This window comes from Oncorhynchus kisutch, linkage group LG27, assembly GCF_002021735.2.
Source record: "Oncorhynchus kisutch isolate 150728-3 linkage group LG27, Okis_V2, whole genome shotgun sequence".
In the NCBI taxonomy this organism is placed as follows: domain Eukaryota; kingdom Metazoa; phylum Chordata; class Actinopteri; order Salmoniformes; family Salmonidae; genus Oncorhynchus; species Oncorhynchus kisutch.
In genome coordinates this window covers 32,340,675-32,365,642 of record NC_034200.2, presented here as the reverse complement: position 1 = coordinate 32,365,642, position 24,968 = coordinate 32,340,675, and the positions used below count along the sequence as shown (strand labels likewise).

The following is a 24,968-nucleotide window of genomic DNA, read 5'->3' as shown; positions in this document are numbered from 1 at the left end:
ACATTATTATTGATGAAAATATCATAGAATCCATGTAAATTATTTTCAGTCAGAGTAAGAAAATATGAAAAACGATTAAAAAACACCAATAAAAATATTAGCAATATTGGAGTTGTTAATCATTAAACACATTCTAGAAGATAATTAAAGCCATCTACAATGAAACGTTGTTTTCCTGTGCAAAGGTGACAAGCTCTTGTGATCATGACAAACCAGGGGAAAGCTTGCCTTGCATCAGCTCTGACATCAGCGTCATCTGTGAGCATGTAGAGGAAGGACTGGGGGAGAGCGTGTTATACAACCTCCACGCACGGCAGTGTCTACCTTACACAACTCTCCAAGGGCGTAAAGTCATGCGGTCTCTACCGTACCTTCCGTGCGAAATGCTAACAGCAACCAGCTCAGTCCTCTCAAGCAGCATGTGTTTGATAATTGGGGGAAAGTTTACGCTATAACCTCACTCAGCAGAGGTTTGTAATATGTTTGTTATTTGACGCGATTTATATGTACTATGTTCCCCTGGATATGCTCTATTAGTTGAAGCAGTCAAGTGTTTCTGTTTCCATTCTACCTTTATTCACCTGAGCACTCACTATTGTCTTGTTCAGCAGATAGTTCTGCATGCAAGTGGACAATCAACGCGTGTGTGTACTACGCAGAAACCTGGATTGTCAAATGTGCACGTGAGCACTGTGGGTGCACTTTGCACACGTGCAGTACTTTTCCTAGCGAGGCAGCAGGTAGGTGTGAGGCATTCAAAGAGGTATGCAGGAAGGGCTCTCAGCTTACCGGTGGGCTGAATTCAGGACGATGAAAAGGGGAAGGCATACGGATGAATGAGCACGATCATGCTGACAAAGCATGGTGGGGGTGGGGCTATTGTCACCTGGCAAGAGGATGTCACTGAGTGCATAGAGCCCAGTGTGACCTCCATGATCGCATGTGATTCCCTATACAAATGTTGTGGGGTCAAAGTTCAACTAGCTTTGTTACATTTCCAGAAATGTTGAAAAAAAAAGGAATGAGAAGGACCATCGAGTAATGGCTCCAAAAATATGTTTTATTGACCACAATAATACATTTGTGCTTTTGCAGAGAATTTCATATAGATAATGGTAAAAAATTGCTAATATAAATACATTTAAATATCATAAGAAATAACTTAACTGTAAAAAAAAAAAAAGAACTTTTCACTTGAGTAAAAAACATTTGGCATTGGAAACACTGACTGAATGCATAGTATCTTGAATATTCATTAGATATTTAGCCCTTCCCTTTTTAAATAATTACAAAACAAAAGTAATGACAACATCAACAGTGTGAATAAAAAATGAAATTGCAAAAGTCCAGTGTTTCTACAAGTGCTCTGTTTCTGCAGAGAGACGCCAAGGCCATGGTCCTCTTAACAACAGTGCCTATTTTTGTTGCTATTCCCTCTTTAAAGTCCCCACAAGGTGAAGTGCTCTGCCATACATGCTTTTATCCTTCTGTACAGTGTGTCCATCTTCTGTTAAAAAGCACAGACGTCGGTTTCGGTCTCGTGACCGAACATAAAATGTGCCTCATCTCGCCTCGACTGCCATAGCCGAGAGTTTAACTCCACCAGCCCAGTGGAAACCATCCTCTTTTGTATCCCATCTAGATGGCAGGGTCTGATCTTTTTTTCTTCTCGAAATGCCTTATTTTGTGGTCGTTTATCTTGTTTTTCCTCCATCAGGAATTTCCCCAGGGTAGTGTGTCCATCAGGGATTACACTACTCCTGTTCAGAGAGAGTACTTCGCAGGCCTTGCTGTTGGGGGGTGGGGGGGGAGACCCTTCAGCGCTCTGGGAGGTTGATGATGGGCACCCACTGGTCCATGCAGCGGCTCTCCCTGCAGAAGCGGTTCACTTTGCTCAGGGCTGGGTCTTTCCAGGACGAGGAGTGTGGGCTCTGCAAAGACAAAAGAAAAAGAGAGAATGAGTCAATAGTGGCACAAGGATCCAAATGCCTGTTTTATGACATGTAGGCCTAACATGACAATGGAATAGAGGAATAGATAGAAACCTGGGGGTTTCAAGACTATGAGCAATTCAGTTATTTGCCTAAATGAAAATCCCACAAGCGGCAAGTCTAGATATCAAGACTGAGTGGTACGCTACAGGACTCAATGAGTGAGTAATTACTGGGTGTGTTCTGACAAGTTCAGAGCATGAGTGTCTCAAGTGCATCAGTAAAATCAAATAAACGTTGGAGACATTTTTAGCACCCTGGTCTGTTTGAAAGTCACTTTGAAGCCTACATTTAACATATTTTAGTGTATATTAGTGGAAATGGATACTTACAGTGACCAGGACACAGTGCAGGTCCATGGGCTCTCCCCCTTGTTTCCCTCCCCCTCCAAGGATCTCTGCCAGACGCCTGGTGTTGTTCACTCGCAGGATGTTGATGTCATTCTCACAGCAGAATGCCTGGATCAGGGTGAAGTGGATCTGAAGGGCCACGTCCTTTACATCCTCGTCATCTGTAGCCAGGATGCACAGAACCACATTATCTGGATCTCTGTTGAAGAAAATAACAGACAAATGGTTAGTAACGCAGTAATAGCACATGAATTTATATATTTTTTTAAATAGGCAAGTCAGTTAAGAACAAATTCTTGTTTACAATGATGGCCTACCGGGGCAGAATGGCAGATTTTTACCATGTCAGCTCAGGGATTCAATCCAGCAACCTTTTGGTTACTGACCCAATGCTCTAACCACTAGACTACCTGCCCCCAAATTGCAGACATTCTAAAACAGGCATGCATAGACAAAAACTACATCATTGCAACTTTAATTGATTTTAATGAAGCGAAGCCTACTTACACATTCAATGATTTAGCTGCTTCATAGACCCCTACTGTTATGCATCCTTGGGGTAATGCTGATGAGAGAACCTCTTCCAAGGCTTTTGTCACTGTATCCATCCTACAACAGCGAAAGGAACGAATTGTTAGAACTAACATCAAATTCACATCAACTTTCACATATTCATGGCCAAAGCTCAACTTCTTGAAAAGGAGGCCATGCCAGGGGTAATCTATCAGCCTGGTAAATTACTGCCAAAAGCAGGCGCCGGCTTTGGTATACTAGCATTAGCTAGGTAGCTACTGTAGGTAGCTCCTTACCTTGTGATAGTTGCGAGTAAAAATGACTGATTTGCAAGTTGAAACTCTGAAATCGCGTTTGTCACTCCATAAATTGACTTAATATTATTGTATGATGAGTACATTGATAGTCGAATACACTGAAGCGTTTAGTTCATGTCAAAAGTGTGCTACCCTAAAGTGACCTGACACCGGCATTTACAGTAGGCTAAACTGTAAGTGAGCTGAACAGAAAGGCTGGCGTTAGCTAGCTACATATTCAAATATTGCATAAAGCTCAACCAAGCCAAGCTACTGTTACCTAGCTAGTTAACAAAGTAAACAATATCAAAGTTTGGGGTCAAGTTAACTGTAGTTCAATATCTGAATAAAATTACATTGAAGTTTTGCGCATTCTTTTTCGTAAATTGAATGCATGCATGGCTTGATGGCCAAGTTAAGTGACAGAACAGTCACTCACAAATTGTACTGACAACATTGGCAAATGCAAAAGCGCTTAAAAGTATAGTTTACCTTTCTGTAGAATATTCCCCACTTAGTTCCTCAAATGTCATCTTGCACATAAAATCCAAATTTGAAACAATGATATTGCTTGCTGATATATCACTTTTTGTGCTAGCGATTTATTTGTCACTATACTCCGTTTATCGTTCGCTGTTGAAAATGAAGCAACTCATCTGCTGTACACGCAGATATTATTGGCGATTTGGGGTCATGTCAAACATTTGCATACTTGAGATCATTGGCCACATGCTAATTTACCAAGACCGTTCTAAATAGGGAATGGCTGTAAAATGAGCAGCAACCACTGGTAGCAACAGTAATGAGATATTCTGATTGGAACACGATTTTAGAGAGGCGTGGTCTGCCTCAGCAGTTGCATGACCTGTATCTGAGGTGGTGTAAGCATGTTATGAAGCCAGTCAAAATGTGAAGGGTTATTTAGTTATTCAGGATAAACGAAAGAGGTCTTGAAAAAGTTATTTTGATGCAAATGCTTTATTGCATTCCTATCTGTCCGTGTTTTTTTTTGCATTTGGAAACAGAACACAAGACAGCATGTAGCAGCCTACTTGTGCTATATCTGGTCTGTGAACATTTGCTTCAGTAACCTACAGATGGTATGCCCACATACACAAACACGTATAGTAAGTATTATCCAAAGGGTGTGAAGAACATGACACACGATGAAAAGTAAAGAGTCGTATCAAGAGGCTACTCTGTATGCTAAACATCATAGGAGGATGTGAGTAAAGAAGTCAAGTTCATCAACCAGAATAAACAAATATTTTAGCAATTGTGTTATTGAAAATTGAAATGGACTACATGCGAGGATATGTTGACCTGTATTTTGCTAGGAAAATTCTGCAAACTCACCTGTCATAAGAAAGAGCCGGGTGTGAAGATATAGCAACGAGACGCAAACCGTTTCTGATTGGACATTCGGCAGAGCTTGCGAAACCGCGACATCTGGAGGAGAGAGTAGGCTACAAAATATTTGCGCGAGACGGGTGAGAATCGTGTGAAGTATATGCTACTACTACAATGCATGCAATCTATTATGCCAATTTTATCTGTTTCAAACCCCGCTCCTTTTCTTCTATATAGTCATCTTTACACATTTTGTATTTTTGTCATCTGAATTTGACAGCCTATTTGATGTCAATGCATACCTGGGTGAATGAGTTCAGGTGGTATCAAATTTTATGTCATTGCCCCCAAGGAAGCTTCAATGGCTGAACAGCACTTGAGGCCAGGAGAGTTAAACCTTTCATGGTTTTCTATGGGACTTTAGTATCAACTGGTGTACAATGTAATATAATGAAAACAGGGCTGCCAAAGTTTGAAGAAAGCTTGGAGGGAGATTTGCTATGTTTTAAAGCTAATTTATTGCAATTCGAGGTATTTTGACATGACTTCAAAATTCAACAAGATTTTTGGGTGGTTTGACACTTTATTCAAACTGTAGTGAAATGAGATATGGCAAATGAGAGAAACAGTGGGAAGGTTGGAAGCAGGGATTAAGCCCTGTTCTCAGGTGGAAAGTTGTATGCAGCACATGCAGGGGAGGGTTACCACTACAACAAGGCTCGGCACAGGACATTTTTATATTATTGCTTGATGGCAGTGGGCAATCAAATCATAGATTGCAGTCTGCTTGTTCATAGACTGCTTTCAAGGTAATGACACAAACATTTTATAATTTGGGTGAACTCTCTCTTTAAAATAGGGCTGAAAGAAAATCCTGTTTGTACTCCAGGAAGGTTGACCGCCCCTGAACTATGTTTCCCAAGTGCTGGGTGTTTGAAAATGTTCTTGTTGTTATAACAATACATTTCTCATAATCACCAGACCTTCAAGAAAAATATAATTGATATCAATATTCAGGTGGTTTATGCCTGCTAGTTGAAGATCCTTGCCATAATTTTACGCTACATACACAAAATATGACGTGTTTATGAGCTGTGAGTCCCCCTACCATCTCTGCCTAGCATGTACACAATACTAAAATGGCAACAATTATATTTGATTCCTGGAGCATTTAATATCCAATGCTTATTTGTATGACTTATTCAAAACTGTCCATGAATGGCTACAAATAATGCACCTCAAATAATGCATTTCCGGACACAGGTAGGCATATCAGATTTCAAATATGCAGATTACACCGGCAAAATATGGATGAAGTGGAATAATACAATAAGTGTGGGGAATATCAGTAGTGTTCTTGCTGACGAGCACAGTAATCACCCTATATTTTAGTCCATTGTTACAACTAAGAATTGTTCCACTGATCAGACTAAATCAAGTAAATAGATTATAAAATGTCCTGTCGACAAGATGACAGAAATCTGCTCGTACACCCTAACCAAATGATTTATTTATTTATTGTCCCCCATCTAGATTCAAATGTACACTTTTGGGTTCACAATCTGTTTGACAAAATTATTGTCATTTTTACAAATCAGATCACCCTACCTAACTTCCTTGCTAAAACATAATGTAGGTCTTTCTGCCTGCTGCCTTTGCGTTGTCACAGCCTAAATGACAATCAACAAACAAGGGGTCTAAATGCTAAATGTGGATTAAATCGACTTCAAAAGGCTACATTCTGCAATAGGGACAGGAGTAACAGCAACCCCATTTTGTTGACAACATTGTGCATAAAACAGCACTACGGGGCTGCTCTTCTTACATGCTGACCACACCGCTCGCGTTGCGGGCAAAATAAATGTACACATAGATGTTATTCAATCATTTCATCTGAACTGCCAGAGCGTGTCAACGAGAGTCTGCGTAGCCAGGAGCTAAAATAGAACTTGATTCTATTTTTGATGCTTGATGCACTGCAAGTCCCACCTCTCCCATCTCCTCATTGGTTTTTAGGAGCATATACCCACATGGGTGATTGAAAGATGAACTGAGGTCCACACTCCAGTCCAGTTGGTGGTAATGCACCTTAAAGTTGGTTGCCAACCAACATATCAAGTCCACAGGAGACTTCTACCTTTTATAAACTATGAAAATCAGTTAAGAACACATTGTTGTTGTTTTTCACAATAACAGCCTACTGGTGAACAGTGGGTTAACTGCCTTGTTCAGGGGTAGAATTACAGATGTTTACTTTGTCAGCTCAGGGATTTGATCCAGCAACCTTTCAGTTACCAGCTCAACACTCTAACCACTAGGCTGCTGCTGGCAGCTTCTGGCTCCTAAAGGATAAATAAAATAGGGTTCCCCTTTTATCTGTGGATTAAATATCAGAGTAGAGAACACACGATTTTGTGTGACTCAAAAATGGGTCAAAATTCTACAAAGATCCAGAAAAAACAGACCTTGTGCATTTCAGGTAAAATAACATCCCAATGTTTGTATCTCAGGACAAATTAGCTAGAAACGTGTCCATGCATGTTTCATGTGTTTCTACCTGTCCCCAATTTAATATAGTTTGTTCAGAGTTCGTTTTGATATTTCAACCTGCTGTCTTGGATCGCCTGGTATGGATGTACAAAATCAATATGCGCGCAATGGCGCACGAGGACGCACCCGGTCTAGACAGCAGATGACTAAACTCCAGAGAACGTTTTCTATTCATCTCCACTCTAGTCTTGAGGGGCGTTTCTTTAAAACACGTATCCAGTCCCCTTGATCCTTTACATAACTAGACCAATCATATGCTTTAATGTGCCACGGTTCACAGTGCTGTGGCAATACAGGACAATGATGGAGGTTCGTGATGTTCAATATCAGGCGAAGATGCTCCGATTTCAAAACTATTTGGAGCACAGTTGAAAAGTTAACGCGCTGACTACACAATGGACTAATTAGAAAACCAAAAGCAGTACTTTTCAATGTGTGAGGTATAAGACGTGTTCCTTGAGAGCGTGAGAAGTGGGTGAAAAGCGTGTGTTTCACGGACAATGCATGAGTTGGCAGCTCTGATAGTTTGAGTTTTTTTATTTAGTATGTCTTGTCTTGTAGCGTCCTTTTTTATACACTAGAGGAAGCTAGAGCTTCATTGACCAGAGATCAGCAGCATTAACTCAGTCCCTGAAAACAACGTTGATCAAATCAAATTGTATTTGGCACATGTGCCGAATACAACAGGTGTAGGTAGACCTTACAGTGAAATGCTTACTTACAACCCATAACCAACAATGCAGTAAAAAAGAATAAGAAAAGAATAAGAAATAAAAGTAACAAATGATTGAAGAGCAGCAGTAAAAAAGAAATCGCGAGGCTATATACAGGGTATACCGGTACAGAGTCAATGTGCGTTAGTCGAGGTAATTGAGGTGATATGCAGGTGTATATTGTAGGTAGAATTATTAAAGTCTCTTGGACCTAGGCTTGGGGGCTCTGGTACAGCTTGCGATGCGGTAGCAGAGAGAACAGTCTATGACTAGGGTGGCTGGAGTCTTTGACCATTTTTATGGCCTTCCTCTGACACCACCTGGTATAGAGGTCCTGGATGGCAGGAAGCTTGGCCCCAGTAATGTACTGGGACGTATGCATTGCCCTCTGTAGTGCTTTACGGTCGGAGGTCGAGCCTTTGCCATACCAAGCAGTAATGCAGTCAGGATACTGAGGACCCATGCCAAATCTTTTCAGTCTCCTGATTGGGAATACGTTTTGTCGTGCCCTCTTCACGACTGTCTTGGTGTGCTTGGACCATGTTCTTTTGTTGTTGATGTAGACTACAGCCCCGTCGATGAGAATGGGGGCGTGCTCGGTCCTTCTTTTCCTGCAGTCTTGGTCTTTTGAAGCCATTCTTTTTTCTCAGAGAATATTCAGCTTTACCGCTTCTTGCCTACCTATACCTTCATTTCCGTGGTCATTTGTTTGCACATTTACACATTACTATTGTCATTTTTTATTATTAAAACAAATGCATTATTTGGAAATGATGAAATCATTACCAGTAGACTGTGTAGGCGAATAGTACTATACCTAAAAAAAACATTTTGTAATACCGTCACAATGGAAATTTGATATTTTCTATTGTGAAAATGAAAACCTTAGAGTCATGTGTATACAGTATATTATGTATACTATTGTGGGATATTGAGCAGCCCTTACTTTACATGGGAAATGCATACAATAAAAATATGAGAGTGCGTCAGATGAATGTAATTACTGAAGGGAACCCTTGCGTGCTATATCAAACTAAAAGCTATTATGAGTCTAATGAACCTCAGGGAGTTTTTGTAATGGGCAAAAGCTCCAAGCTCCGCTCTAAGCAGGGAGCTGTAGTAGCTACAGTACCCTTGAGGTGCCAGTGGCCCCATTCTTACTTTAGTCTCTCCTCCAGCCCGCAGCCTGGAACAAGGGCAAGGTAAAAACTGGGGCCTGGAGCCTACACCTCTTTACACCATAGAGAGGGAGAATAATATGCTTCCACACAGGACCATCAGATGATAAATCACGCCATTGTACTGCACGACCACCACCACTTCTACCTTAACTTGCGTTATATTAGTGGTAGCAGATGTAGGATCGTCATTTGAGCCAGTTTGCTACAGCAGGAAAATAATCCTGCAGCAATAGGAAATGTGAATTATTATGTGGATTATAATTAATAGACATTTTTGTAGGGGTTGATATATTTTTCGTAAGGGAAAATCAAGTCTGAAATGTCAAAGTGTAAATTAAAAACTTCAGAAGCCTTTTTAAACCTCAAATACACGACACGTTTTACAAGTCCTGTATTGCATTTAAGTTCGCCTGTCTCATGTTGATCAAAGTAAGATGCTACATCTGTAGGTCCTGTATTGCAAGTAAGTTTGCCTGTCTCATGGTGATCAAATTAAGATACTGCATCTGTAGAGGCTAACACTACTGAAAATGTTATGTAAGGGATATCATAGAAATAGAGACAAGGATTTAACTAAATAAAAATAGACACGTTTTTTGAACTATTAGCTGAGGAATTGCATAGAAAGAAATGTAAAGGCAGATACAAAATACAAAACAAATATTTTTCAAATCTACAGCAGCCTGCACAATACAAATGAAAGGTGACATGCTAAATGTATACTTTATGAGCACATTAATAAATATACCTACATAAAGATGAACAAATATAATAACTATTCATTATTTTATTTATTCATTATTTTACCAGGTAAGTTGACTGAGAACACGTTCTCATTTACAGCAACGACCTGGGGATTATTTACAGGGGAGAGGAGGGGGATGAATGAGCCAATTGTAAACTGGGGATTATTAGGTGACCGTGATCGTTTGAGGGCCAGATGGGGAATTCAGCCAAGACACCAGGGTTAACACCCCTACCCTTACAATAAGTGCCATGGGATCTTTAATGACCTCAGAGAGTCAGGACACCCGTTTAACGTCCCATCCGAAAGACGGATCAATAAAAATATAAGTTTATATATATATATTATATATATATATATATATATATATATATGTGTCTAAAAACTACCTCAATATAAATTTATCAAGTATGGCATTAACAATAATCAATGACTTTAAACATTGTAACTCCATTCCCTCCGTTGAGCATGATGTGAAAGTTGAAGAGAAAAGGTCTCAGGGAAACACATGATAAATACATCAGGGACTGACACCGCTATTGAAAACACATAAAATACCTTTGTTTTGTCGCAATAATCCTAATCTGTTTGGTGATGGGGGTACATTAAAACAGTAAGTGAGAGGAGGGGGGTAAACATAAAAGAATGGGACCGCCAGCTCAGCGATGATAAATGTGGTCTCGGCAATAGAGAGGCCATGTACAACATTTCTTTCCAATGTCCTGATTGCTCAATTAATTCTACAGCGGGTTCTTTTGCAGTCCCGTTTAATGTGTAAACAGTCATATTTCCTCCCAGATTAGTATAGATACAGGTTTACACTCTGCTCTGCTTAAAGGTATTTGGGAGTCATTATGCCACAATGGGCCCATGTATCATCTCAGGTTTTTCCTCCACCACTTCAAACCCTTTTCTCATTCCCAGCTCCTGGCTCTTTGGTAAGGGGGGGGTGGGCGGGGGGGGCGGCTGGGGCCCTCTGTGTGTGTGTGTGACGTTAGAGTGTGTGGGCTTCTCTCCCACTGATGTATTAGCTGGCATATGCAGGCGACAAATTACCAGGCGAAGGTAGTCAATTATCCACTTTGAAAAAACGAATGACTGGGCGCCCCGGTGGCCCCAGGGCCCCTTTTCCAATTCAGGGAATGATTTCCCGAAGAGTGGGAGAGGAGAGGAAGGAGCCTATGTGGAGGAGGAAGAGGAGGAAGGAGACTGTGAGGAAGAGGAGGAAGGAGGGAAAAGAAACGACCCGTGTCCTCTACCCCACTTTCTTCACCCCTCTTTCTCTCCACTCAAATCCAGACGACAGGAAGCTGTTTGAAAATGCTAAATGCTATTATCGCCCCTTCAGAGTACATAAACCTTCACTTATGATGGATGTGTATGGGATTTAGAATGGCCTCTTGTCAAACAGCAGGCATTCTCCCTCTTACCTGGCTCTCTCTTTTTCCCACCTTTTCGTTTTACCAAAATCAGGCCCCTAGTTGATCTGGCCTAGCTATTAAAGTGGAATATTTGAGCAGTCACACACGCACGCACGTACACACACACACTATCCCTCGCCACCCTGTCGTGTAATTTTTGGTAGGCCACTGATTTCTCTAACCTCTTTTTGGAGGAGAGAGGGATGGATGGAGGGGAGGGGTATAGATGGAGGTGGGGTATGGATGGAGGGGTATGGATGGAGGAGAGAGGGATTGATAGAGGGGAGGGGTATAGATGGAGGAGATAGGGATGGTGGAGGGGAGGGGTATGGATGGAGGAGAGAGGGATGGATGGATGGAGGGGAGGGGTATGGATGGAGGAGAGAGGGATGGATGGAGGGGAGGGGTATGGGTGGAGGGGAGGGGTATGGATGGGGGAGAGAGGGATTGATAGAGGGGAGGGGTATAGATGGAGGAGATAGGGATGGGTGGAGGGGAGGGGTATGGATGGAGGAGAGAGGGATGGATGGAGGGGAGGGGTATGGGTGGAGGAGAGAGGGATGGAGGGGAGGGGTATGGGTGAAGGGGAGGGGTATGGGCGGAGGAGAGATGGATGGAGGGAGGGGTATGGATGGAGGGGAGGGGTATGGATGGAGGGGAGGGTTATGGGTGGAGGGGAGGGGTGTGGGTGGAGGAGAGAGGGAGGGAGGGGAGGGGTATGGGTGGAGGGGAGAGGGAGGGAGGGGTATGGATGGAGGGGAGGGGTATGGGTGAAGGGGAGGGGAGGGGTATGGGTGGAGGAGAGGGATATGGGTGGAGGAGAGGGGTATGGGTGGAGGAGAGGGAAATGGGTGGAGGGGAGGGGTATGGGTGGAGGGGGGGTATGGGTGGAGGGAAGGGGTATGGGTGGAAGGGGGGGTATGGGGTACTCTGACCAGACCCCTTTGGACGTTTGCCGGCGCCCTGCTGCTGACTGACACGGGTGACACTTAGAGAAATTAGATCATTAGCTGGAATTACAAGGGGGTTTTGATAGCTGGGTAATGGGTTTTAATGATGGAATTTAGCATAGAGCGCCACAAGGGACAGATAGTATACACAGGCAGACAGGACATTTAATGACGTGAGAGAAGGGCCGAGTGTGGAGGAGGAGAGAGGGGACAGAGGTCAGGATAGAGAGAAGAGAGAAGGACAGTAAGATCTGGGACTGTGTTTGTGAGAGTTTAAGGAAGGGGGGAAATAATCATCAGTACTGAGCTCCGTATCAGAAGAAGAGAAAACGTGAGGGACTTTCCAAGATGGATAACTGCGCTCATTTTCAGATCCCCCGTCTGTAAAATACATTTAGTTTGTATGTGTTACGGTCAAATGTGCACACCACGGGAAATAGGCATATTCAGACACACAGCAAACTGTTTGTAGTTTTACAAGTAGCTAACTACAGTACAGAATACTATTGAGGTTCTATTGTCTGATTTTCACCAAAAGTATATCACTTTTTTGACAAGGTATAACTTCCCTTATCAATTGCATTATAATGGAATGAGACAGATGGACAATTTTAATTAGTAGGACTTTCAAAGAAACTAAACTACTTTAAGAGAAAATTACTTTAGCCCAGAGTTGGCCAACACAGCCAAGTCTTAGAGTTGTATGTCTTCAAATGTAAGATTTCCAAATGAAAACAGATAATAACAAAAGATTCTTCAATTATCAGAGAAGATGCAGCCATAAGCCGGGCCAGAAGGAGTCTAAAAGAGATAAAATACTAAAAGAAAAGAGTATTTAAGATGCATAGAAACTGTCAGTTAGTATGGGTATTAGTCGGGTAACACTTCATTTCAACTACAGTCAAATAAACAACAGTTGTATAATGCACAACCATATAACTAGCCATGAAAGTTACAATCAAACTTTCTTTAAATGTCATTAAGTATGTTTACTATTGAACATAAAACTTTGTCTAAGTTGAACAGAAAACTTTGTCCAAGTTGAGTAATCACAAAGTTGTCCAATATACAATTGCAATAGATTTGTAAAAGAGGTTATGTATCTATGCACTTTTCATTAACATTACTGTATAAAGATACTCTATACGCTAACCCCCCCCCCCCCCCCCCCCCCCCCCCTCTCTCCGCTAACCCCCCTGATTCACAGCAGTGCAGAACAATCCAAATCCCGTCTTGGAGACCGAGAGCCACAGCCATGCAGCCTACCGACCATCAAGTGCCAGCTCTCTCTCTCACCGCAAGGCGAGTTGAAAAACACCCAAGAGGATAGGTGGAGAGATGAAGCCAGTTTGTCCTGGGCTCCTACTAAAAGAGGTTCTCTCTCTCATCGCAAGGCAAGTTGAAAAACACCAAAGAGGATAGGTGGAGAGATGAAGCCAGTTTGTCCTGGGCTCCTACTAAAAGAGGCTCTCTCTCTCACTGCAAGGTGAGTTGAAAAACACCCAAGAGGATAGGTGGAGAGATGAAGGCAGTTTGTCCTGGGCTCCTACTAAAAGAGGCTCTCTTTCTCAGCGAGAGAACGAGGACTGACCCTGGTCCACAGTGGATCTGTTCCTAAACAGCCACTAATGGCTGTTTGAAAGTGTTATGCATTACAAACAGCTTCAAGTCAAATTTAGGCACTGAAAAATGGACATAATACTTGTATACCACCTACTCTACACAGCAGGACATTACCTGGCTTCCCTTCTCTACCTCTCTTATTCCTGTCAAGTAAATACCTGAGCATTACAGATCTGAGCAATCCAGTCCCTGTCCATATTCCTGTAAAGTAAATACCTGAGCATTACAGATCTGCGCAATCCAGTCCCTGTCCATATTCCTGTAAAGTAAATACCTGAGCATTACAGATCTGAGCAATCCAGTACCTGTCCATATTCCCGAGAACATCTGAAACCCTCATCAAAGAGTATCTTAAATAATCCCACAGTACCCATATTTGAGCATAATGGCATTTCCACCGACATTTCCCACATAATACATTTTACAGACACAAACAGATCCCACCATATAGAACGAACAAATGATCTGTTGGCATTTATAAAATTACACCGAAACTTCCTGTTTCCATCACAGCTGTTGTGATTTTTTTTAATACGATATGACTTCCCTCACATAAAAACTGTGGTTGGAAATGTGGTTTATGACTGAGATATGTGATTGTCCCACCTAGCTAACTTAAGATGAATGCACTAACTGTAAGTCGCTCTGGATAGCGTAAATTACTCAAATGCAAAATACACACACCCATGGTTGGTACAATGTTTTCCTACCAGACCAGGGGAGGCAGTCATTTTTATTTGTTTATTTTTATTTCACCTTTACTTAACCAGGTAGGCCAGTTGAGAACACCTTTATTTAACCAGGTAGGCCAGTTGAGAACACCTTTATTTAACCAGGTAGGCCAGTTGAGAACACCTTTATTTAACCAGGTAGGCCAGTTGAGAACACCTTTATTTAACCAGGTAGGCCAGTTGAGAACACCTTTACTTAACCAGGTAGGCCAGTTGAGAACAAGTTCTCATTTACAACTGCGACCTGGCCAAGATAAAGCAAAGCAGTGCGACAAAAACAACAACACAGAGTTACAAATGGGATAAACAAACATACAGTCAATAACACAATAGAAAAATATGTGTACAGTGTGTGCAAATGTAGTAAGATTTAGTGAGGTAAGACAATAAATAGGCCATAGTGGCAAAATAATTACAATTTAGCATTAACACTGGAGTGACAGATGTGCAGATGATGATGTGCAAGTAGAGATACTGGGGTGTAAAAGAGCAAGAAAAATAAATAACAATATGGGGATGAGGTCGTTGGGTGGTCTATTTACAGATGGCCTGTGTACAGGTGCAGTAATTGGTAAGCTGCTCTGACAGCTAATGCTTAAAGTTAGTGAGGGAGATATAAGTCTCCAGCTTCAGTGATTTTTGCAATTCGTTCTAGTCATTGGCAGCAGAGAACTGGAAGGAAAGGCAGCCAAAGGAGGTGTTGGCTTTGGGGATGGCCAGTGAAATGTACCTACTGGAGTGTGTGCTACGGGTGGGTGTTGCTATGGTGATGTCTTGTTTTTTTTGTTATTTTTGTTTTTATGGTGAGCTGCTATAAGGCCAGGCCTGGGGGCCTGCAGTAGCCAGATCTCAGAGATAATCGACCAGCTCAGTGGTCCCCTCCCCAGCCCTCCCTCCCCCTGTCCCTGATCCTGTAAAGTAATAACTGTACTCATGTCAGGGAGGTAATCTGCTGCAAAAGGTGACAAATTTCACTGTTGCTCCGCTAAGTGATTCATGCTCGGTTGTGGGTCGCTGCCCTGTTGTTACTGTGGCACCCAGGTGGCTCTGGGTTCTCCTGCAGATATACTTCCTTCCCAGCTTTAACTTGACCTTTAACCAATGGCAGAGAGGGAGGATTCTGATGGGGCATTTGGACTAGATAGTCTACCCTAAGACAAAGCTCTTGGGTTTGCGGCCATGATTATGTCCACATTAAATTGACAAATGCTAGATAATATATGTTCCCAATACATGGTCTGTCATGCAGTATGTTTCCAACCTATCTCAGTTGTAGCCTAATAGTCTATTATGCAACGGGTGGTTTGGAATTCCCATTGTTCGTCTGTCCTGCCCATACTACACAACACACACATTGCCAGGTTCATGAAAAATGCCATTGTTACCTAGCAATGCTGCTACTACTACTACTACTACTACTACTACTACTACTACTACTACAACAACAACTATGTAGACAGATCCACTGCCCAGCCATGCAATTTATAAACTTTAGATCTCTACGGTGTTCCTTAGTAATGAAGGTGTCGGGAGTTGGGACAAGACAGACAGGCAGCTTTTCTCAGTCAGTCGAAATCATGAATAAGCATCATTTTTATTGACATTTTTCAAAGAAATGTCAATAGAAAAACAGGTTAAACGTAACGAAATGCAGCTAGTTTGCTATCTTTCCAGCTTCAGTCTGAAGTGATGGTGTTAGTTGTGTAATAGGCAAGGTAGCAAGGTGGGTAGAGCTTCCATAGCAACCTGAAAAGTTGTGGAACTATCAACCAGCACTTTACATGGCAGTCAATACTAATAGAACTAACAACCAGAGAACGCCTAAAATTGCACTTGACAACCATTGTTAGTGAATGTAGCATCACGTTTTGATAAAAATTGGGAAAGATTCCTGCATTTTAATGCTGGTGACCCTTTCTATAAAAGCAATAATACACTTAAGTCCATGTGTTACGACATTTTTATCATGGCTGTGGTGGTCAATGAACATGTTACAGCCATGATAAAAATGTCATAACACATGGCCTCTCATGTATTATTGCTTAAGTATGTGCATCTATGACTTTGTTTCAGCAATTTCCACTTCAACTCAAACTATTGTAGACTCAAACTGGAATGAAATCCTGTTGAGTATGTAGCCTACTATTCTACTGCAAACCATAAATCTGGTGTCTTTCGGACACCAGAACTAAACAAATCAAAACAAATACATATTTAGCCTCGTGGTCTTTTTGGAGTTCTCATCCCACTTAGCTGCTGGACCTACCATCAACAAGTCGACCAAGCCTCCACTGTGTCACATCATAACAAATTAGGCAGACAGGGCAACAGGGGGGAGATTGCTACATTCATCATGGAATAAATAGATAATGTCATCAAAGCTGTGAATCCCTCTCTGCTCATGTGGGTCTATGGATGGAACAGCTATATGCTAACACATATATTACAACTACGCTAAATTATGTATCAAGCCATTATAGAAAACTACAGGTAACTGGTTGGCAAGGTCATTTTGCTGGGTTATGAGATATTTTATTTTGATATAGCAGAGGTATGCTACTTTGAATCTTCACACTTAATTTGAGTGGACTGGTTCAATCAGGTCACTTATGGGGTTATTTAATTTCTGAATTAATGTTCTACTGTGGCATTGCTTAATTTACCATTTATCTTTAACTATGATTAAGTTGGTGTACCTTTTGTACAACCGATGCAAATCTCTCAGAATCTCTCATCAGAGTTTTACAATCGAGAACGTCCTTTTCCTCTGAACCTGTTGCATCAGCCCTTATAAATGTTCTGTGTTCCGACCTACCTGAACAAGGTTAGCTGTATTTTTCTTCTCTGCTAATTTTGTGATTAGAAGTGTGTAAATATCGCTCTATATCCACAAAAAACGAAGGTAATATGTTCCTTGTCATCTTAACGTATGCATGGACTCGAATTCTGCTTGTTTAGAATGTTATTTTTGTACGGGAATGTTCACCATAATCTTGAGCACGAGCTGCTAGCTCGGTCGGTGTAGTTGTTAGCATTCGCTCGCAACACCGCATTCACTCGTAACACCACATACACCATCTAAACACAACCGCCCCGCACAAAAATACACAAACCCTTCTCCACACAACCCTTCAGCAGCATACCAAACCTTTTATGCCGCGCATATCATTCATTACACCAAACACCGATATCCACCCAACACACACATACACACACTCCCCACTCCCAGTGCAGAGCAGATAGATGACTGATTGCTGCGGTGAGAAGGAAGATTTATTAGTGTTTATCCAGCACTCGATAGAGACCTGGGCCCAGATTCACAAACCTTATATGTATTTCATATATTTTTTACTCGTTTTCTCCACAATTTCGTGGTATCCAATTGGTAGTTACAGTCTTGTCCCATCGCTGCAACTCCCGTACGGACTCGGGAGAGGCGAAGGTCGAGAGTCGTGCGTCCTCCGAAACACAACCCAGCCAAGCCGCACTGCTTCTTGACACAGTGCCCGCTTAACCCGGAAGCCAGCCGCACCAATGTGTCGGAGGAAACACCTTGCACCTGGCGATCGTGCACCTGGTGATCGTGCACCTGGCGATCGAGTCGCTAGTGCACGATGGGACAAGAGCATCTCTGCCGGCCAAACTCTCCCCTAACCCGGACGACGCTGGGCCAATTTTGCGCTGTCCCATGGGTCTCCCGGTCACGGACGGCTGCAACAGAGCCTGCACTCAAACCAGGATCTCTGGTGGCACAGCTAGTACTGCGATGCAGTGGCTTAAGACCACTGCACAAACCTTTAAGAAGAAATGTCTTTCTTTTCTTTATTTGTATAAGAAGTGTTTAGTGAATCTGGGCTGGTGTGTGTGTGTTTATGTGTGAGGTTGGTAATACAATACATATGTAAATGTACTTCACTGAAATATACATAAGCATTCGAGGTGAAGCTGGTTGAGAGAATGCCAAGAGTGTGCAAAGCTGTACTGCAGCGCCAGCTGTGCCACCAGAGACCCTGGGTTCGCGCCCAGGCTCTGTCGTAACCGGCCATGCCCGGGAGGTCCGTGGGGCGATGCACAATTGGCCTAGCGTCCTTGTCTCATCGCGCACCAGCGACTCCTGTGGCAGGCCGGGCGCAGTGCACGCCAAACAAGGTTGCCAAGTGCACAGTGTTTCCTCTGACACATTGGTGCTCTGACACACTGGCTTCCGGGTTGGATGCGCACTGTGTTAAGAAGTAGTGCGGATTGTGTATCGGAGGACGCATGACTTTCAACCTTCGTCTCTCCCGAGCCCGTACGGGAGTTGTAGTGATGAGACAAGATAGTAGCTACTAAAAAACAATTGGATACCACGAAATTGGGGAGAAAAAGGGGTAAAATAAATTTTAAAATAAAATAAAAGAGCTTTGTGCGAAGCTGTCATCAAGGCAAAGAAGAATCTCAACATTTATTTTGATTTGTTTAACACTTTTTTGGTTGCTAAATGATTCCATATGTGTTATTTCATAGTTTGGATGGCTTCAGTATTATTCTACAATGTAGAAAATAGTAAAAAATAATGACTAGGTGTGTCCAAACTTTTGACTGGTACTGTATGTACATATTTTCATTCTTACTGAAATGAAAACAATTGAAACACAACAAAAATCTTCCAGTTTTCAACTTATTTTGTTGCGTTTTCCAAGCTTTGGAAATAAACTTTGCAACCAGGAGCACTTAGTTTCTGAATAGCCATTTTTCTTCATCACTACTCCAGAATAGTTCTGGTATCTATCAAATAAGGTTACTCCTAAATCATCATGTAAAGTACAATAAAATAAATTGCAGTTAATCCCCATGCCCCTAAATCACAGACTGTACATTCAGTATACCAAACATTAGGAACACCTTGCTAATAACATGGGAAACAAATGTCCATATCAGACTGGGTATTTTGTAATCAAGCGTCATAACAATGACAAACATTTGACAAAATACAATAAATGCAAGTACCTGACGATAGACACAAGGAAGCACATTAGATGTGCAGGACAACAGTATATTGATGGCTGTACATTCCTGATTTGTCTGTTGTCATGGAAATAAGTGAATTAGCAGGAAGCTACTGTGACCGTTACAATTAGAGCATGCTAGCTAACTCATCTCTTACAGAAATAACATACACTAAACACATCCCAGGATGCCCCCAATATCTAACAGGTACCGTACATATACAGTATCCATATCAGGACGTGGACAGTACATAGTGAACCTGTATACGGGCGGCAGGCAGCCTAGTCGTTAGAGCGTTGGGCATTGGACTAGTAACCGAAAGGTTGCTAGATCGAATCCCCAAGCTGACAAGGTAAGAATCTGCCGTTCTGCCCCTGAACAAGGCAGTTAACCCACTGTTCCTAGGCCGTCATTGTAAATAATAGTTTGTTCGCAACTGACTTGCTTAGTTAAATAAATAAAAAATTCATTGTAAATATGAAATTAGAAACGGGGTGTTTTGAACCCTGAATGATGATTGGTTGACAGCTGTGGTATATCAGACCATATACCACGGGTATGACAAAACATTTATTTTTACTGCACTTATTACATTGGAAACCAGTTTATAATAGCAATAAGGCACATTGGGGGTTTGTGGTATATAGCCAATATACCACGGCTAAGGGCTGTATCCAGGCACGCTGCGTTGCGTCATGCATAATAACAGGCCTTAGTCATGGTTTATATGCCATATACCACACTCCCATGCCTTATTGCTTAATTATACAACTGGTGGTTTGGAATTCCTCATTGTTAGAGCCTCTCCTGCCAATGATATATGAGACAACGCACTACCACTACTTTTACAACTACTAGCCTTAGCACCTGTATGGATGATTTGAAAGTTACTTTTGATTTGTTTTATCCACTAACATTTGAAGAACTCTGCCAACAATAAGAGGAGGAGGACATGAAAGAAATGAAGAGCAAGTGGACCAGTCTAGTGTTAACATTAGACATGCAGAAATCAGTGACCACGTCGCAACCATGATAAAAATGTCATAACACATGGCCTCTTGTGTATTATCGCTTAAATAGAATACAGTATTGAAGAACATGACCTGCCCCTTGCATGTCAATACAGACTGGTACGTCGCTATCTCCCTAATCTGCAAGCATGACCAATGACCTTATTGATTTGTAAATTCAACCAACCAATAGGAATACATAAACATCGAATACATATTTCTGTAAGGTCTATGTGTGTGTGTGTGTGCTCTTGTGTTTCCCTCTCCTTTTGTAAAATGCCACAGATACTCCCTTTTGGTAACCTTCCCATGGCTCGGTAGCTGTGCTCAGTGAGAGAGAGAGAGTGCTAGGGAGAAAAGAAAGAAAGAGAGAGGGACGAGAGGGTGAAAACAAGAGGGACAGGCAATCATTTATTTTTTTGCAGGCAGCTGGGAGGCGTACAGATGAAACCCCATTTTCCTCTGATTAAGTCCTCCGAAAATATTCAATTTGTCAGTGCCATTGCCGTGGCGGCAGGCCCCGCCCCGCGCACCCAGCCGACTGTGTCTGTTAGTGCTGCGATTTACATCGGTCACTGACAACATCATCTCACCCGCTCATGGCCTTCTTCACCCCTACCAGGCTACCCCCACCCCTGTCTACCAGGCTACCCCCACCCCCGTCTACCAGACTACCCTCACCCCCGTCTACCAGGCTACCCCCACCCCTGTTCACCAGGCTACCCCCACCCCTGTCTACCAGGCTACCCCCATCTACCAGGCTACCCCCACCCCCGTCTACCAGGCTGCCCCCACCCCCGTCTACCAGGCTACCCCACCCCTGTCTACCAGGCTACCCCCCACCCCTGTCTACCAGGCTACCCCCCACACCCACGTCTACCAAGCTACCCCCACCCCTCACTCTTCACCCCACCTTACCTAAGCATCCATACCTCTTCCACTCCCCTCATTTCATCCGGTCGGCGGCGCTCAGCACCCCCCAACAGCATATTTCTGTGTGATCTGCCCTCATTGCAAGGTTGACTGCTACCAAAGAGAGGAGAGAGTAAAGGGACCTGTCCCGACTCTGTCATAGTCATTTTCAAAGTCATAAATTTATATTTCCAATCTCTCCATTTTCTTCTCTCTCTCCCCCACTCCAACCTTAGCCACTCTCCCCTGCTCTCTACCCCCACTACATCAGGGTATTTGTCGTTTCTCCCTCCCTCTCTCGTTTCTTTTCCTAGGCTACACACCTATTGCCCATTATCCAGTCTCGCTCTGGCTTGCTTTCACCAGTATAGAATGCAATTTCCCCCGGAAGCCTTTCTGATGAGAACCAAATGAAAGATCATTAATATTTTGCTTAAAAAAATAGAATTGCGTTCGTCGCCCGATTTTTTTCTATCATTTTTTTCTCATTCCCGTGCTTATCTCGAGGTAAAGTGTTCCATCACACGTTATGGTGCGCGGAGGTCGCAAATGTGCAGTCTTGTTCAATAAAGATCTGCTACCCCACCCGCACCACCTAAAAAACCCAATTGTAATATGGTCTCCCCGTTCAGTCCCTTAAAATGTATTTAAAGTCCAAATGGAGACAGCGGTTGAATGGGCCTCTCCGGTTTTGTCAGGGAAGATCGAGTGGAAGATGTTGGCGCTTTGCCAGACCCGGACAGACTTTCTGTGTGTTTGATAAAGAAGAATGGAATGTATGAGCTGCCATGGTTCCAAAGGAGTGTCACACTCTGTCTTGCTCAATCTGTCTGACTAAAGAAGAGATGGTAAGTCCCAACTCCCATAGACACTGTCTTTCATGGCAAATACTCTGCTCTGGTTTAGGTAGGCCAAGAACACATATATAGGCAGGTAGAATGACTGAGATTCCAACACTTGGTAGCCAAGACTTGTTTTTGGTTGCTAGGCCATTGTCATCAAATGAGAGGCATTTATCATGTTTAGTGCATGGATGACAGGTTTGTCCACACACTGTAAAAAAAAACATATGTTGTTTTTATGGAAACTTATTGGCAACAAGATACTGTAAAAAAAATTTTTTTTTTAAAGTACAATATGTTACCGTAAATACCCCCCAATAATTGGTTTTAACAGTACCTACACTATAATGGACTATTAAACCAAAGTTTATTTGGAATTTATGGTAACATACTGTACCTTTATTTATAGTATTAACAGGTAGCTGGCTGCCAGTTAATTATCGCCAAACTACAGGATTCTTTTACCTGTGTAACTTCCCATAATGGGATGCCAGGTCATCGAGTTGTCAGACACATTTTCCCCAAAGAGATAATAAACTAAATTTAGGGGTGCAAGTCAGTAACTTCTTGATTCCTAAAATACTCCGGAACATTTGAACTGTTTGAAATCAATTCCTATTTCATTTGGGAGGAAAAAATGTAATTAAAAAGTTTGATTGCTTCTGTGCGGAAGCCAATATTGTCACACAGGGTTAAACTTGATTTCTCGTCTGAGTCAAAGGGCTCTCCAGAAGGTGGTGCTGCGATCAGCCCAACGTATCACTGGGGGTAAACTGCCTGCCCTCTACAGCAAAAAAGTATTTAAAAAATATTAAGTATTCAGACCACTTTACTTTTTCTGCAATTTGTTACATTACAGCCTTATTCTAAAATGGACAAAATAAATTTTTCCCTCATCAATCTACACACAATACCCCATAATCAGGCTGTAACGTAACAAAATGTGGAAAATGTCAAGGGGTCTGAATTCTTTGCTGTTGTTTTGTGGTTCATATATATTCCGGACTCTGACGTTGCTCATTCTGATATTTCTTCATTTCGGTCATTACATTTTGGGGGGGATTTGTATGTTGTGTTTTGTATTGTTAGGTGTTTCGCTATACATCTGCAATAACATCTGCCAAATATGTGTTAGAGACCAATCAAATGTGATTAGATTTTATTTGAGTTACTGCCTGTTATTTCTACTTTGCTCATTAAGCTTGTGTCTACAGGATCTATAAAGACTGCAAAGTGCAAGTTACTGAGGAACAAATACAACAAAACAAAGGTGGGAAAAGAGAGGGAGTGTGTGTGTAATGGTGAGAGAAAACAGAGGGAATGTGTATGGAATGGTGAGAGAAAACAGAGGGAGTGTGTGTGTAATGGTGAGAGAAAAGAGAGGGAGTGTGTGTGTAATGGTGAGAGAAAAGAACAGGAGTGTGTGTGGATGGTGAGAGAAAAGAACAGGAGTGTGTGTGGAATGGTGAGAGAAAAGAACAGGAGTGTGTGTGTAATGGTGAGAGAAAAGAACAGGAGTGTGTGTGGATGGTGAGAGAAAAGAACAGGAGTGTGTGTGTAATGGTGAGAGAAAAGAACAGGAGTGTGTGTGGATGGTGAGAGAAAAGAACAGGAGTGTGTGTGGAATGGTGAGAGAAAAGAGAGGGAGTGTAGTTGTGAAATGTAATTTGGGAATCAATCAGCATCCATTAACCTGTGGGGCCATCTCTCTTGTCTTTTTCTCTATTTCTCTCCTTCAATCTTGATTTTTCTCTCTCTCTCCTTTGCTAAATGTTCTCTCTCTCAGCATGGCAATGTGTGTACTCACTGCTCGCCCAAGCAGCGCCCATACACCCGCTGTTTCGCCAGCCCACTCCCTAACTAAACTTTACTCACCCCCGCCTGCAACCCTCCCTCACCCTGCTCATTAGCATATCATGATCATGTAATTTGCATGCCTTCAATCTCTGCTCTAATTCTCACATCCTCTTCTGTTCTTTTTCTTTTAGAATTTCTCCCGTCTGGTTAAATTATTCCCTGGCACCTGAAGGAAAGGAGGGAAGACATGCTACAGTCCATATTAATATGTGTGTTTATGTATGAGTGCTTGGGTGTGGGGGGATTGTGCTAGGTATGCCAGGGGTATTTTTGGGCGGTCATTCACTACACGTTATAGTCCCCACTAAGACACTAAGAAACTGTAAAAAAAAAAACTGAGCAGAGTAAGTACAGTAATCCAATCAACACACATTCAAGACCTCTCAGCAAACAGATTGCCAGTCCTCTACCCTAATCCAAAACACTGACGGAAAACTCCTGTAGAAATAGAGAGTGAGTCATAATTCACATTTGACAATGTAATTCCCCTCAGTTTCCATGCCAATAAAGCTATAATTTTATTAAACTGAACTGAATTGGAGGGCCCTAAAGAAAGACTAATTAGCCCTGTGAATGGAGGGGGGCGGGGTCACAGTCAGGCAATTAGAACAGTGACAGCTAAGCCCGGGAGAGGAGAGAAGAGCAGTCATACTGGAGGCTGGGTGGCCAACCTCTGACTGCACAGCATGGGTCAGATAACTAACTGACTGGTTAATGCAACTGGAACGCATTGAATCTCTCTTTCACTTCTTCACTCTCTTCATCCAGGAAACAATGTGAGCCTTTTTAAGTAAGCAGATGACATGGCTCTGGTGGGACAATTTAAAAAAAATACTACGTCAGATGGGGACACCTATTTTAAACAGGCCAACAACCTTCCAGAATGGTCCCGGACCGGTCAAGTGCCCCCACATCAATGTGGACAAGGCAAAGGAGCTAATCAT

At 42.4% G+C, this 24,968-nt stretch overlaps 1 protein-coding gene and 2 long non-coding RNA genes across 3 annotated transcripts; 2 read left to right on the top strand and 1 right to left on the bottom strand.

Moving 5' to 3' along the window:
• Positions 1-1,039: 1,039 nt before the first annotated feature.
• LOC109872257 (growth arrest and DNA damage-inducible protein GADD45 alpha) lies at positions 1,040-3,817 on the bottom strand. Its single transcript, XM_020463436.2, has 4 exons — positions 3,643-3,817; positions 2,849-2,950; positions 2,324-2,540; positions 1,040-1,931 (listed from the first exon to the last, which is right to left on the bottom strand). The coding sequence occupies exons 1-4, from the start codon at positions 3,690-3,692 to the stop codon at positions 1,818-1,820; spliced, it is 483 nt and encodes a 160-aa protein (XP_020319025.1). The 5' UTR covers positions 3,693-3,817; the 3' UTR covers positions 1,040-1,817.
• A 250-nt stretch (positions 3,818-4,067) lies between these two features.
• LOC109872328 (uncharacterized) lies at positions 4,068-13,540 on the top strand. The gene is made up of 3 exons (XR_002252442.2): positions 4,068-4,375; positions 4,488-4,640; positions 13,268-13,540. It is a non-coding gene; the product is annotated as an uncharacterized LOC109872328 (long non-coding RNA).
• Positions 13,541-23,338: 9,798 nt separating this feature from the next.
• Positions 23,339-24,545, top strand: LOC109872330 (uncharacterized). The gene is made up of 2 exons (XR_002252443.1): positions 23,339-23,437; positions 24,156-24,545. It is a non-coding gene; the product is annotated as an uncharacterized LOC109872330 (long non-coding RNA).
• The last annotated feature ends 423 nt before the right edge of the window (positions 24,546-24,968 follow it).

Excerpts from the sequence above, each read along its gene's own strand:
- LOC109872257 (XM_020463436.2), bottom strand. The coding sequence starts at position 3,692 with ATGTGCAAGATGACATTTGAGGAACTAAGTGGGGAATATTCTACAGAA. Across the intron at positions 2,541-2,848 it reads GCAGCTAAATCATTGAATGT|AGATCCAGATAATGTGGTTC; the intron begins GTAAGTAGGCTT and ends TTTCTTCAACAG. Across the intron at positions 1,932-2,323 it reads TGCACTGTGTCCTGGTCACT|AGCCCACACTCCTCGTCCTG; the intron begins GTAAGTATCCAT and ends TTGTCTTTGCAG.